The sequence below is a fragment of the Pseudonaja textilis genome, chromosome 6 (genome assembly GCF_049901715.1).
Source record: "Pseudonaja textilis isolate UNSWEBS1 chromosome 6, rPseTex1.2, whole genome shotgun sequence".
Taxonomy (NCBI): Eukaryota; Metazoa; Chordata; class Lepidosauria; order Squamata; family Elapidae; genus Pseudonaja; species Pseudonaja textilis.
In genome coordinates, this window is record NC_141995.1 from 20,949,201 (window position 1) to 20,962,911 (window position 13,711).

General features: G+C 36.7%; 2 protein-coding genes across 7 annotated transcripts in view; one reads left to right on the plus strand and one right to left on the minus strand.

Moving 5' to 3' along the window:
• Positions 1-2,880: 2,880 nt before the first annotated feature.
• On the minus strand, positions 2,881-4,946 carry TIFA (TRAF interacting protein with forkhead associated domain). 4 transcript variants are annotated; one of them, XM_026698201.2, is made up of 2 exons: positions 4,681-4,946; positions 2,881-3,451 (listed from the first exon to the last, which is right to left on the minus strand). In XM_026698201.2, the coding sequence occupies exon 2, from the start codon at positions 3,438-3,440 to the stop codon at positions 2,904-2,906; it is 537 nt and encodes a 178-aa protein (XP_026553986.2). In that variant the 5' UTR covers positions 3,441-3,451; positions 4,681-4,946; the 3' UTR covers positions 2,881-2,903. The 4 variants fall into 4 exon arrangements, with proteins under 4 accessions (XP_026553986.2, XP_087792115.1, XP_087792114.1 ...); XM_087935989.1 differs by lacking the exon at positions 4,681-4,946 and adding an exon at positions 4,626-4,649; XM_087935988.1 differs by lacking the exon at positions 4,681-4,946 and adding an exon at positions 4,070-4,165.
• The window catches only part of ALPK1 (alpha kinase 1), a 60,854-nt gene continuing 51,336 nt past the window's right edge, over positions 4,194-13,711 (plus strand). For 2 of the 3 annotated variants that reach the window (XM_087935985.1, XM_087935987.1), the window contains exon 1: positions 4,195-4,325. The gene's annotated coding sequence lies outside the window, so the exon portion shown is untranslated. Of the gene's footprint in view, positions 4,326-13,711 lie in introns of all 3 variants that reach the window. The other variant, XM_087935984.1, reaches the window with a different exon arrangement.

Sequence of the window (13,711 nt, forward strand, 5' to 3'; positions counted from 1 at the left end):
AAGTCCATACTAAATAAGCAAACCCTCACACCATTCAGGACTTTAAATATTTTTAAAAAAAATTAAATTGTTTTCCAAGTGTTAACCACATCACTGGGCAAAATGGTTTTGGGGTTTTTTTGTAAATTTTATTTGAGTTTTCACAAAAAAACCCCATCATTTTTGAAAGTAGCGTAATCCCGGTTTACATTTCTTTGTACAGACACATTCAATTTCATGCTCATTTTTATGTTCTATTCCACATCTTATTACTGTTTTACATTTTCTACATAGCTTCTCCCCTCTTTTAATTTTTTTCAATTTTATTTTAATTATCTCGATTCAAATCATTATATTTGTATCTTTTGTCTGTCCTATTTCAATTTCATATTATCTTTTCTCATTAAACAAAGTTTCTCCTGTAGCTGCTGATTGGAGTATGACACCTTTATATCTTTTAAGTTTATCCATTTAACTCTTATTTAGGCTTCAATATATACCTTAAAGTTTTAACATTCAATATAATACATAACCTCCATTTGGATTCTGCTTGGTACATTTTTAAAATACATACTATATTCTTAAAAAAATATTATAAATATATGTAATTAAAACATCACATTCCATTCCAATTCAATTCTATCATTAATGTTAATATTCATTAAAATCTTAACTTCCTTAACATTATTTTTCAATTAAATATCATACTTCTATGGGAACAATTATAAACTTACCATGATTAATTCCCCCCCTTCACATATTTTATAAAGCATTAACTAATTAAAATGTTCCCGTTCCTTCCTAATTCAATTTTCTCATTATTTTATTTCATTTATTTTATCAACAAACATTTCACTAAATTACATTAACTATTTTATCCCACATTTTAATCATACATTGTTTCCAATTTTCTAAAGTTATTTCTATTACTAATATAACAATACAATCTTATGTACCTTTACAGAATCCCTTTTTCAGTTAAATTTTCACCCATTATCTCTAAATAGGCCCTGTTTCTCCATATCTTCTTTCGGTCCTTTGTAACTTCTTTTCCTTTCCTTCTTCCCTCTCCTCTCCCCTTTCTACTCCCTTGTCTCTCTACCTCTATTTTTCTCTTCTGTATTACCCTCTTCTGTTGCTTTCCCCAAATACACGCAAGATGTTTCTTTTTGCTTTTTTTCACTTTCTCTTCCTGGGGTTGTACTGTTTAGTTACAAAGTTTCAGTTAAAATGTATCTTTTAGAAGGCTTGTTGAAGTTTTACTGTAGATTCCTTTCAATTCCAGACAGTCTCCTCCTTCTTTCCAGATCTTGCCCTTTTATTATTTTTCTCTCCTTTCCTGCTTATGGAAAAAAATTTAGTGTCCAGGAATCTTTATCATCCCTTTGACATTTTGTTTTATTTTCAGCTTAATTGCCTGTTGATACCAAAGCGGATTTTTCCAATTTCTTATTTAAGTCTCTTAGTTGTCAGTATAGGGAAAGGGAGAGAAGGAAAAAAACCCCAAACCTTTCCCTTTTCACTCTCCTTCGCTGCTTCAGACTCTTCTTTGGGAACGAATGTTATTTTTTTGTAAGTTTAAATTCCAGGGTACCTTAGTTGTTGCTTTTGCAATTTAACCCAGTCAGCCAAAACTTTCACTTCTTATCTTCCTCCTACACATTCTTTTCTGGTCGAGTTCTTCTTTGGGGTGGCCATTTCTGACCACCTCTGCAACTGCCTTTGGGAAAGGGGGTAATGGCCAGCTGAGGAGAGATGCGGCTCTCCTCAACCCTGCTGGCAGTCTCCCCCCTCTTCACCTCCTCTACGGGATGGCTTCAGGGATGGCCCTGAAACCAGCTGGCTCGGGGCGCTCCAGCAGCGAGCCCAGACCGAAACCATGCATGATCGTGGATTTCTGTCTGTCGCCGAAGCTCAAACTGGAAGCCACTCACCATTGGGCAAAATGTTTCTTAAAGATACTTATAAAAACAAACCTATTTCTCTTGTGTTCATCAATTTAAAACACTGAGTTATCAAATGCTTTTATAAGTAAAAGATAAAATATAGAAGAAAATGTTGGGAGAAAAATGGAAGCATTAAGTTCTTTGTACAAACATCAGTACAACTTGGATCTAAATACAGAGAAATAATTAGAACTGCAGAAATAACAATTGCTACCAATCTGCCTTCCATTGAGGATCTGTATACTGCACAAGCCAGTATAGAGTCTACAGACCCCTTGCATCCTGGACAAACTGTTTCAACTTCTACCCTCAAAATGTTATAACACTGCACATTATAACAACCAGACACAAGGGCAGTTTTTTTCACCCATACCATCACTCTGTTAAACAACCAATTCCCACAACACTGTCAAACTATCTAGAAAAGCAGTATTACCATTATTCTCATCTTCCCTATTACCTGTCTTCTTATGTCTATAACTTTGTTGCTTTTATCTTACCCTTTATATCGTTTACTTAGTATCCAATTATGATTTATGTTGAGTGCTTATTTAGTATCCATGACTATCACTAAATGTTGTATCTAATGTTTTACGATGAATGTATTTTTACAATGACTATGATAATGATCTATCACTACTGTTGTGTATACACTGGTTTAGACAGCTTATGCACTTGAGACACAATTCCTTTTGTGTCTAATCACACATGGCCAATAAAGAATTCCAATTCCAATAAAGAATTCTAAATAGCTGCTGCGAGTGGTTGATGGAAGGAAGTTTTCAAAGATAGCAATATTGAAACAATATTTATTCAATTTTTATGATTGGCCATTCATCAAGTGCCTCTTGTAGCTCCAGAAAGATGCTGGTCTATTGGCAATGCAAGTGACGATACAGATGTACAGATATCATTTCAACTACCATAGCACACAAAGTAAAACTGACCACTGAAATTGTTTTCATGGAATTTTCCAATTTATTCATTCTCATCCATCTCTGTTGGAAATTGGGCATACGAACTACTTTCACATACTGGTTTTTTCAAAACTAGACTTTTTTCTTGTAATAGTGGCATCCTGGCCAATTCAAAACAGATGTTAAAGTAGTCTTCACATTGTCCTTCTTCTTTTTCCAATTGCATCTGGTAATCTCCAAAGCAAACCATACATTTATCTGGTAGATTGACTTTATTTAAATAGGCCAGTTCAACACCATCCACGCTTAACTTTCCCTTTTTGCTCAAGTTCTTAATTTCAAAACCAAACTCTGAGCTGTTGAAGTGCCTGAAAAACTGAAGGGCAAACTGAACCCGTGAAACCCGTGAATCTGCAAGGTGAAAACAACAGATGTTTGAATCTCTTCCAAATTTCACTATGTCATCTGCTCTCAGCTGTTGTTGGTGATGGAAGCTTAAACCCCGAAAGACTGCTTTTTCTTCTTCTTTTGGATGATAAATAGTGATTTGCAGACAAGTTATAGGCTCTTCAGTATCTTCAGTTTCAAAATCAGACATGGCAGTAAATCCTAAAAGAACAAAGTATATATTAAAATCATTTTAAAATCAAATTGCTTGACAACTACTGGATGTCCTGAAAAACAACAACAAAAAACACCTCCCATCAAAAATGGAAGCAAACTGGCTGCAGCAAAGTCCATTTTGATGGGAATCATAAACATTTGACAGGGATGGAGGCTACAAGATTTTGTCCCAGTAAATTTAAAATGGGGGCAGATCTTCAGATTAGATTTTAATTTACTGGGGTTTTTTTTATACTGCATAGTAAATATTGATTTAACTGATTGTTCAAATACTGTCATTTATGGAGAGATCCAAAGTGACCGTTATGGCTTTTAAGACGCCTATCCATCATCATAATTATAAAGTCATGGCAGCACATAAAGTTAAAAACATACAGGCAGCACAAAAACTATTGCACAAGACATAGGTTTATCTTAAATGCAAAACCTGAAACTACGTTTAGTTTGAGGCTTAAGACCAAGCATCCTCGTCCCTTTCCCCGGGGGATCTACAGGGGTGCCGGGGCATCTATTCGCGTTGCTTCTCCTCCAAGAGGGAAAAGGGTTGCTGTAGAACTTTTTACATGCTTTTCGGCCAGGCGTCCTCTTTGACAAACTTCTCACTTCGCTCAGCTCCGCGTTCCCAGATGGCGGAGTCCTTCCCCGCCCGCTTGTCTTAATCCTGTTTGTGTCTGCACGCAGAACGGAGGCCCTTCCCTACGAGAGCTTCCACTTTCGCTTCTATTTCCGGTGGGGTAAGTGGAAATCTGCCTCCCACGAGAGCTCAAGGCTCTGAAATTAAGCGGGGCTAAAGATTTCTTGGCTAACAATCCACTCCAGCCCGTTCTCGTCTGAACTTTGCCACGGGGCAAAAGGCCAGGTGAGCAGACAAGTCTTACTTTAATCCAGGCGTCTCCAACCCTGGCCACTTTAAGCCTGGGGGACTTCAACTCCCAGAAGGCTGGGGAATTCTGGGAGTTGAAGCCCCCCAGGCTTCAAGTGGCCAAGGTTGGAGACCCCTGCTTTAATCCATTGCTTCTCCCCGTCCTTTTCTACAGCGTGGTTAGTTTTGGGTTTTCCATGAGTATATTCGCGTCAAAAGGCGTCGTCTGAAGGGGGACGGGTAGGGGACTCTACCGAACTCTTTTATATATTAGAAATTTGAATGATCAAAGCCTACATTCGGTAGTTCAGCTTCGAAATGGGATTTGTTTTGCCTTCCTCCTGGGACTCACCTTTTCAAAGAGCTCTCCAAAGCAGCACCAGCACCAGCAGCACCAAAGAAAGAGAGCGAGAGAGAAAAGCGGGTATCTTTGGAAGAACCGGGTCCGCCAGGCTCGCGGGAGAAACGGAGTGGCGAAAGGATGCCGCGCTGCGACTGCAGAAAAACATCCTCCGACTTTCGCTTTCCCGCTCAGCAAAAGGGGAGGGAGGGGGTAACGTTAAGGGAAGGGGACGAGTCTTAATTCTGGTGCGTAACCGAAGTTCCTCCTCTCCTTCGACCGCGGAGATAGAAGGAGGGTGGGTGGGGCACGTGAGCTGGTAAACAAGGCTGTAAAATGTCGATAAGACTCCTTTACAACTTGGCATAACCGAACATCTTATCAGCGATACGGAGAAGACTGGAAATCTCTCTCTCCCCTCACCCCCTCGCTCACACCTCACCCCCCCACAGGGACACATACCTTTGTCTATAAACACACACCTTTGTGATTTTGATATTTTGATTTTCTGAATTTAAGCAGAATAATATGTACTTCATTTCTCACTGGGACTACATCTGAGGTTCTCTTTTCCGAATTAGGTCCAATTTCAATGGATGTCATGGGCACAATTAAACAACTATTATGTGACGCCTCTGATACATTTGAAATGTAATAATACCTGTTTTAACTGAAAATTTAGCTGTATTCCAGCATGCAATGATGCCATACTTAGAAGATGGTAGGTTTGAACTATAATTTTGGCCCCTATTCTGATTTCCATTTTGAAGTTAAATTCCAGTTTGAAAATTTATATTGGAATTCATGGGATTTGGTAGGATATTAGGTGTTTTCCTACTTTAAGTCAACTTATTTCAAGTTTTAAACCATTTAAGACATGGCAAGAGAAATTTGGATTGTCTAATACTGTGGAATGACAGAATACTCCATTAATTTTTTTTTTTAATTTCACAATTTTGCCCAAACATATTAGCAGCTTCGAGAGCTGCTAAATTACTGTGAATACCAAAAATTAATTAATTCAACAAAATTTCACGTGTACAGGTAGTCCTTGATTTAGGACAATAATAGAACCCAAAATTTCTGTTGCTAACCAGGACAGCTGTTAAATGAGTTATGCTCCATTTTATGACTTTTTGTGCCACAATTATTAAGCGAATCCATGCAGTTGTTAAATGAATCATGCGGTTGCTCAGTGAATCTGCCTTCCCCATTGACTTTGCTTGTCAGAAGCCAACTAGGGAAATCACAAATGGTGAACACATGACTCCGGGAAACGACAACTCTCACCAATATATGCTGAAAATTCTTTATTGGCCAAGTGTGATTGGACACACAACGAATTGTCTTGGCGCAAATGCTCTCAGTGTACGTAAAAGAAAAGATACATTCGTCAAGAGTCATAAGGTATAAAACTTAATGATAGTCATAGGGTGCAATAAGCAGTTGAATCATACTAGGAAACAGTCAATATAAATCATAAGGATACTAGCGACAGTTAAACTCATATAGTCACAAGAGGGAGGGGATGGATGATAAGGAGTGATGAGAAGATTAATAGTAATAGTAGTGCAGACTTTGTAAATAGTTGGACAGTGTTGAGGGAATTATTTGTTTAGCAGAGTGATGGCGTTTGGGAAAAAACTGTCCTTGTGTCTAGTTGTTCTGGTGTGCAGTGCTCTATAGCGTCGTTTTGAGGGAAAGAGTTGAAACAGTTTGTGTCTGGGATGTGAGGGGTCTGTAAATATTTTCACAGCCCTCTTTTTGACTCATGCAGTATACAGGTCCTCGATGGAAGGCAGGTTGGTAGTAATTGTTTTTTCTGCAATCCTAATTACTCTCTGAGTCTGTGTCTGTCTTGTTGGCTGCAATGGTCGTAAGTGGGGGAAAAAACAGTCATAAGTCACTTTTTTTCAATGCCGTTGTAACTTCAAATGGTCCACTAAACAAATGGTTGTAACTCAAGGCTGACCTGAAACCAAATCTTTGTTCATTTACCTGGTGTGAAGAAGTAATGATTCCCACTGACTAGAGGAAAGCAGAATTCAAACACTTTATTTCTGCACAGGAGCACAGTGGGCATCCCAGCTGTCATTTTCAGCTCAAAAGGAAATGGGGACCCCCAGCCAGGTTTATATCAAAGTTTATATATATTTTTTTTTCTATAAAGAAACACAAAGTTACTATCTCACTCATTGGTTATCTACCACATACTGAGCATGCTGATTGTGCACATATTCATCTGTTCTCCAGAAGCTTCTTAGCATGTTTACAGTGATCTCTAAATTATTCATTTAAATAATTAGGGGTTGCGTTTTTAGTATGCTAATTATGAACTTTTTTTGGACCCCTGCCAGGATCTTATGCCCGTAGCTGTAAGCTAAATGCCACGATACCTCTTCATAGTTGGGTCTCTCGCAGATTTCTTTTCAAGTCACAACTTTCCATCAAACTACTTCTTCTACCTGATCTCTGCCTTCAGCAGTTTCTAACAAGCATCAAAACTGGTTCTTATCTGTGGTTTACCTTCTGCTGGAAAGCTTCTGTTTATCTGAAGGAAATTATTGTGGTACTGAATCTGCAAAAAACTTCTGTTCAAATAATAATGATAATAACAATACAGGTAGTCCTAGATTTATGACCACAACTGAGTCCAAAATTCATGTTGCTAAGTGAGAGCTTTGTTAAGTGAATTTTGCCCGATTTTACGACCTTTCTTGCTATAGTTGTTGAACGAATCACTGCAGTTCTTAAGTTAGTACCACAGTTGTAAGTGAATCTGGCTCCCCCATTGACTTGATTTGTCAAAAGGTTACAAAAGGAGACAAAAGAAGGTAACAAAAGGTTACAAAAGTATGAGTCAGTTGTCAAGCATGAGAATTTTGACCACGTGACTATGGGGGTGCTACAAGGGTAATAAGTGTGAAAAATGGTCATAAGTCACTTTTTTCAGTGCTGATGTAACTTTGAATGGTCACTAAACAGACTGCTATAAGTTGAGGACTACTTGTAATGAACTTTATGAAGCAATTTAAAGCATAATTTCACCTGATACTCTTTTATAGGCTACTTTTAAAGTTCCTTCCCTTCACTAACCAGACCTCCTGAACCAAGGTTAAAATACTAGGCCTTCATGTACATGATGACTCAGAAATATTTCAAAAGAGTTAACTGCCAGGTTCATCATGTTCAAAAAATAAAGTTTGTATTTATTAATTCATCTATTTTATTTATTTATTTATTAATCACAAATTTTGGGCTGCCTTCAAGTGAATCTTGACTCCTGGCAGCTAACTGGGCTTGTCCCTGCAGCATTCTGGGTAAGATTTCAGACACTCCATTGCCCTATTTTTAGAGTTAAGAGAGGGTGACTGGCTTCAATGTTTTCTTTCCAAATAGGATTAGAATGCATAGTTTCCAGTCTAGTATCTTAACCACTATACCAAACTGGCTCTCAAATAATGGGTTAGAAGACATTGATGCAAATACTGTGGATTTGTCCCACTATTGTCCCAATGTAGTTCACAAAGTATAATTTTGTTAATTTGGTTTTGGGAAGAGTAATATAGTAAATTCACACAATTGCAATACAGTTCATAACATTTGTATTGTGACATCATGAACCATGTGGTATCATCCAATCATAAATCCCCAAGGGGAACTTACTGTTCATACAATATTTCTTAAACAGGAAAGTATATCCTGTTGACCTAAAGTTGGTTAATTTAACTTATAAGCAACAATATCAATATTTCTCTGTCATTGAAAGTCAGCTTTGTATCATTGCTAAGCTAAAATTATTTAGGTTTATCACCAAGTGACACCAGACACTGTGGCTTGTAAAAACAGATTGTGTCTACCATTTTGTAAAAACAAACCATTTCTTCTGCTTTTAATCATAATTAACAATGTCTTAGCACTATTAGATTTAGGCTACAAAACTCTTTTGACAAAATAGATGCAGCAAAGCAATAAAGAAAATTGTAGCTTTTGGGTGTCAATTTCCAGTAACTATATTTTGTAGAAACCATGTCTGTGTAATTGTAATAATCACCCTATCTTGATGAAAAATAAGGCATTTTCTAGTCTGACATGAAAGCTAGCTGGGTGATTTTGAGCCAATCACTCTTTCAGCCCAACTCATTATCCAGAGCTGATGTGGGGAAAATATATAAAAATAAAAAACTGCTAAATAGTAGCAGTAGTTCTTAATGCTAAATGATAAGCATATAGCATTAGGAATTAAGCTAGCATCAAACAAATTATGTTTAATGAGTAGGGACAAAGTGCCAAGAATCAATTTTGTTTTACTTGATGCCTGGTATATTATTTGTTGAAAATTAGGAATTGTGATCTAAAATAAAAACAAACTTAAACAAATAAAAAACACAACTGTATTATTTAGCCTTTAGTATAATTTCTTTTAAAATTTGTATGTAGTGAGAAGTATGGATTTCATACTGAATTTTAGTCAAAAAATAACTATGGTGAAATATCTCAGGGAATTTCCTAGATTGATGTCAAGCCTCTCTAGGGAACTGCTAACTATTTGATTTTTTATAAATGATAGTGGGCCATTTCTTTTCTGTAACTTCTGTAGAACAGAGAAGTTTTCCTTCACCAGATAATCCCAAATATATAGTTATTTCATTCATGTATAATCATCTTCCCTTTCAGCCATTTCAACTATCCCATTCACATGGGCATCCAGAGGGAAGCATATTTCATCAACTTTGTGTTGTATGACATTGTGATGCTAACTCTGTCTGTTACACAATTGAATGCAATATTTCAATACAAAGAAGTGGCAGAGTCTGCATCTTGCATCATAAAGTCACAATGTGTCTTTCATGGTTAAGAACAGATACCTAGCCTCATTTATATCATTTCTTATGGTGATTAGTGCTTCCTTCAGATTTAATTGATTCAAAATTGACAAGCCACAATGTTGCTTGCTTGTAGGGGGCTTAGCATGTTTATATAAAATCATGATCAATTTGCATGTTTAGCTAACTGTTGCTTTTTTGACAAATAATGGCTTAATTCACTTTGGACCTAGCCTTGTCAAAGTTAAATCCACAAATGAATTACAGATGCTATTGTTATTATTCATAGCTCATGTTTAATACCGTGTTTCTCATATAATAAAGCTGGGTCTTTTTTTTTTTTGAGCCCCGAAAAAATGGCTACGCCGTCTTTTCGGGGGTGACTTAATTCCGCCCCCCCTTGCATCTTCGGGCAGGCGGCGATGGCTTGGATGTTGACCTCGGCGTTGGTGGGGCACTTCGGGGTCAATGCAGGCAGCACCATATCTGGGTGTGCAACAAAAGTACTTCCTAATGACAAACACCCCCCCCACCATTCCCACCATTTTGCATGTTTTAACATAGGCCTTAATTTGGGGGAAGGGGCTTAATTTCATTTCATGCCTATAAAACATGCTGGGACTTCCTATTGGGGGAGGCCATATTGTTAGAGAAACAGGGTATGTGCTGTTATATACTGTTTCTGGTTAAGCTCATTTAGAACAGTTTTTTTGAAGAAAACATTCTAAATAGAGTAGCTGCAAGATAGATTTTCTATTTGTAGTTTGGAAAAGTGTTTGTATGTATTAGCCAAATAACACCTTATTAGTGTATGTCTAACAAAGACTTGATACATCTCTGGAAATTCCCGTTTGAGCAATCTTTGAGAGCAATGTTCTCACTATGGATTTCCTGCAAATCCTCTCTACTAGTTTTCTCTTCCTCAATGTCTTCAACTTACAAGAAATATAAGCTTTTCAAATAAGAACAAAATTACTTCCTTCTGAATAATATTGATGATATCCTTATTGCTATCTATAAAACCAGAAAAGGTTTCAGTGAAGTTGTATTTTTCAAGGAGTTATTGATTTACTACTTAAAGAAGGTTGGTTTATTATAGTTCGCTCTAATTCTCTCTCTCTCCCACTCTCTCTCCCTCTCTCTCTCCCTCCCTCCCTGTGTGTCTCTGTCTCTCTTTTTGTCTCTCTCTCTCTTGAGCAAAGATGTTTTATGCTATTTGTTTTGTATTGGAGATGAGATTTATTTTGGGAAAATGATGGAGCCTGTGTTCAGTCTGCTAATAAATTTCAATCTCTGAGCTCTTTTATATTCTTTATGTTCTTCTTTGGGCTTATTGTTTGCCCAAAGGAATTTTAGAAAGTTTCATAAAATAATCATGTTCATGATTTTTATTTTTATTTTATTTATTTATTTATTTTATCAAATGCTTACAATATAATAGAAATAGGAATAAACCTAAGTATAAATGAAATAGGTCAGGGATGGTAGGCACGATTGTGCACTTATGCATGCCCCTTATAGACCTCTTAGGAATGGGGTGAGGTCAACAGAGGTTAGTTTAAGGGTAAAGGAGTGGGAGTTTGAGCATGTGACAATAGAATCAGGTGGTGAATTCCAGACATTGACCACTCTGTTGCTGAAACTGTACTTCCTGCAATCAAGTTTGGAGTGGTTTACATTAAGTTTATATCTGTTGTCTGCTCGTGTGTTGTTGTGTTTTAAAGCTGAAATATTCATTAACTGGTAAGACATCGTAACATATAATTTTATGTACTATGTTTAAGTCCAATCTTAGCCGGCATAGTTCAAGGTTGTCTAAGCCTAGAATCTCAAATCTGGTGGCATAGGGTATTCTGTTGCGAACAGAGGAATGTAGTACTCTTCTTGTAAAATACATCTGGACTTACTCAATTGTATTAATGCCTGATATCCAGACAGCGGAGCTGTATTCAAGTATTGGTCTAGCAAAGGTTTTGTATGCCCTAATTTGCAAATCAGTACTACCAGAGGAGAAGCTTCATAAGATTAAATTTACAACTCTTAATAGAGCAATTGAGCTGAGTAATCCATAGATCCTTTTTTTACCACACATTATTCTAAATATATGTTGTAACCAAAATTCAACACTCTTACAGTGCTTCAATTTCACTGGAAGATTGAAGTACACACTTAAATCTGTTCTGCTCTTATTAAGCTTTCAGATTTTGTAAGAAACTTTAAATTTGCCTGTACAATTTCCACAAAGAAATGTGAAAAACCTTTATGAGCTCCTGTTAATGAGCAAAGTGGTAGTCAATAAAAAAGGAAAAGAGAAGAGATTAGGAAAATATTAATAGAGCAAATGTAAAAATTATAGAAAAAAAATCACTTCATTTTCTCAAATGAAAAAACATGTATCTCAATTAGATACATTTATCTAACAAATTGCACTGCCCAGTTACTTCAAAAATTTCCTGCTATTCTATATTGTAAGGGGATAGATAGCTATATTAATAGCAATAGTACTTAGAGTTATATTTCACTTCCTAATGCTTTACAGCCCTCTCTAAGCAGTTTACAGAGTCAGCATATTGCACCCAACAATCTGGGTCCTCATTTTACCCACCTCAGAAGGATGGAGGGCTGAATCAACCTTGAGCTGGTGAGAATCAAACTGCAGTCAGCCAGCAGTCAGAAGAAGTAATATATGTGATGACAAAAGAATTGGAGTCTGGGACCATCTTTTCTGACTGTTGTATTTATTCTTTTTAATAAATATTGCTAATTGAGAAATATGATACCAGATTCCTTCTGATTTTTTGCAGCCACTCTACTGTATACAGGTAATCCTTGACTTACAGTTGAGTCCAAAATTTCTAGTGAGAAGTTTGTTAAGTGAGTTTTGCCCCATTTCAATGAATTTGCCACAGTTATTAAGTGAATCACTGCTGTTGTCAAGTTAGTAAGAAGTTTGTTAAATGAATCTGGTTTCCTCATAGACTTTGCTTGTCAGAAGGTTGCAAAAAATAATGACATGAGGTGATCTCAGGACATCTGTCATAAATATGAATCAGTGGCCAAACATCTGAATTTTGATCATGTGACCATGCAATAGTTGTAAGTGTGAAAAACATTCACAAGTCGCTTTTTTCAGTGCTATTGTACATTCAAACAGTCCCTAAATGAACAGTTGTAAATCAAGGATTACCTGTACAGTGTGTGGTTTAGAGAAAATTGTTGCATTTTCTTTCCTATCCCTAGAGGGCAGTGTTGTATCGGACATATTTTATTAGTTCATAATGTCGGTTAATGTTTGGTTTGTTCTACTTCTGAAAAATTAGTTCTTCAGAAGAAACTGATCCTATCAGAATGTCTGTACATGATTCCTTTTACACACCAGTCTTTTCACTGAATTTGACATTATTTCTACTTGTGTGAATTTCCTTTGAGAAGTTCAGGATTAAAATTATTGGAAACTAAATCTTTTATTTGCTGTTGAAGCAAGCACAGAGGCAAAACTGCAGAAGCTTCACAAATTTTCTCTTCCTAATTCTCTGGCAACCCAAGAGAACGATTGTGGCTGTCACAGTTTTTGAAAGTAGGAAATAACTACAGTTGAAGAGTCATAGATAAAAGTCCAAGGTAAGATTAATAAGTGAAATGTTGTATGAGCAACCACATAGAAGCAAACAAAGAACTAGAAAATTAGTAAGCAATGAGAAGGGTAAGGATATAAAACAAAGGCATGATGTAAATATGTCATTGATCCCCAAAGTAAGATTAAATGGGGAATAGAAAGAAGGAGAAAATGTAGGCTGAGACTAAATTCAAATTTCATATGAGGACAGTCCTACAAAAACCTAATATATGTAGACATCGACTTACAACAATTCTTTTAGTGACTGTCCAAAATTAGAACAGCACTGAAAAAAGAATATAATATTGATTTACTGATTGTCCACTAACAATGGCCCTGGTGGCCCCATAGCAGAGTGCAACTTACAGACAAAGTCTTTAGCCCAGACTTGGACATTTTATGGCCCAAAGGCCATATTTGCCTCTTTGACTGTCCCTATCCAACCCGTGGCAGCAAGAGGCGACAGGATGGTGGGGGAGCAATGGCCCTCCACAACAGTCCCAGTCATGTGGCCTCCTGGGAAAATTAATTGCTCACCCCTACATTATCCAGTTGTTATCAGTTTAAATTCTGAAGTTAGTGATAACTAGAGAAAGTAATT

Coding starts and splice junctions, on each gene's coding strand:
- TIFA (XM_026698201.2), bottom strand. CDS start 3,440: ATGTCTGATTTTGAAACTGAAGATACTGAAGAGCCTATAACTTGTCTG.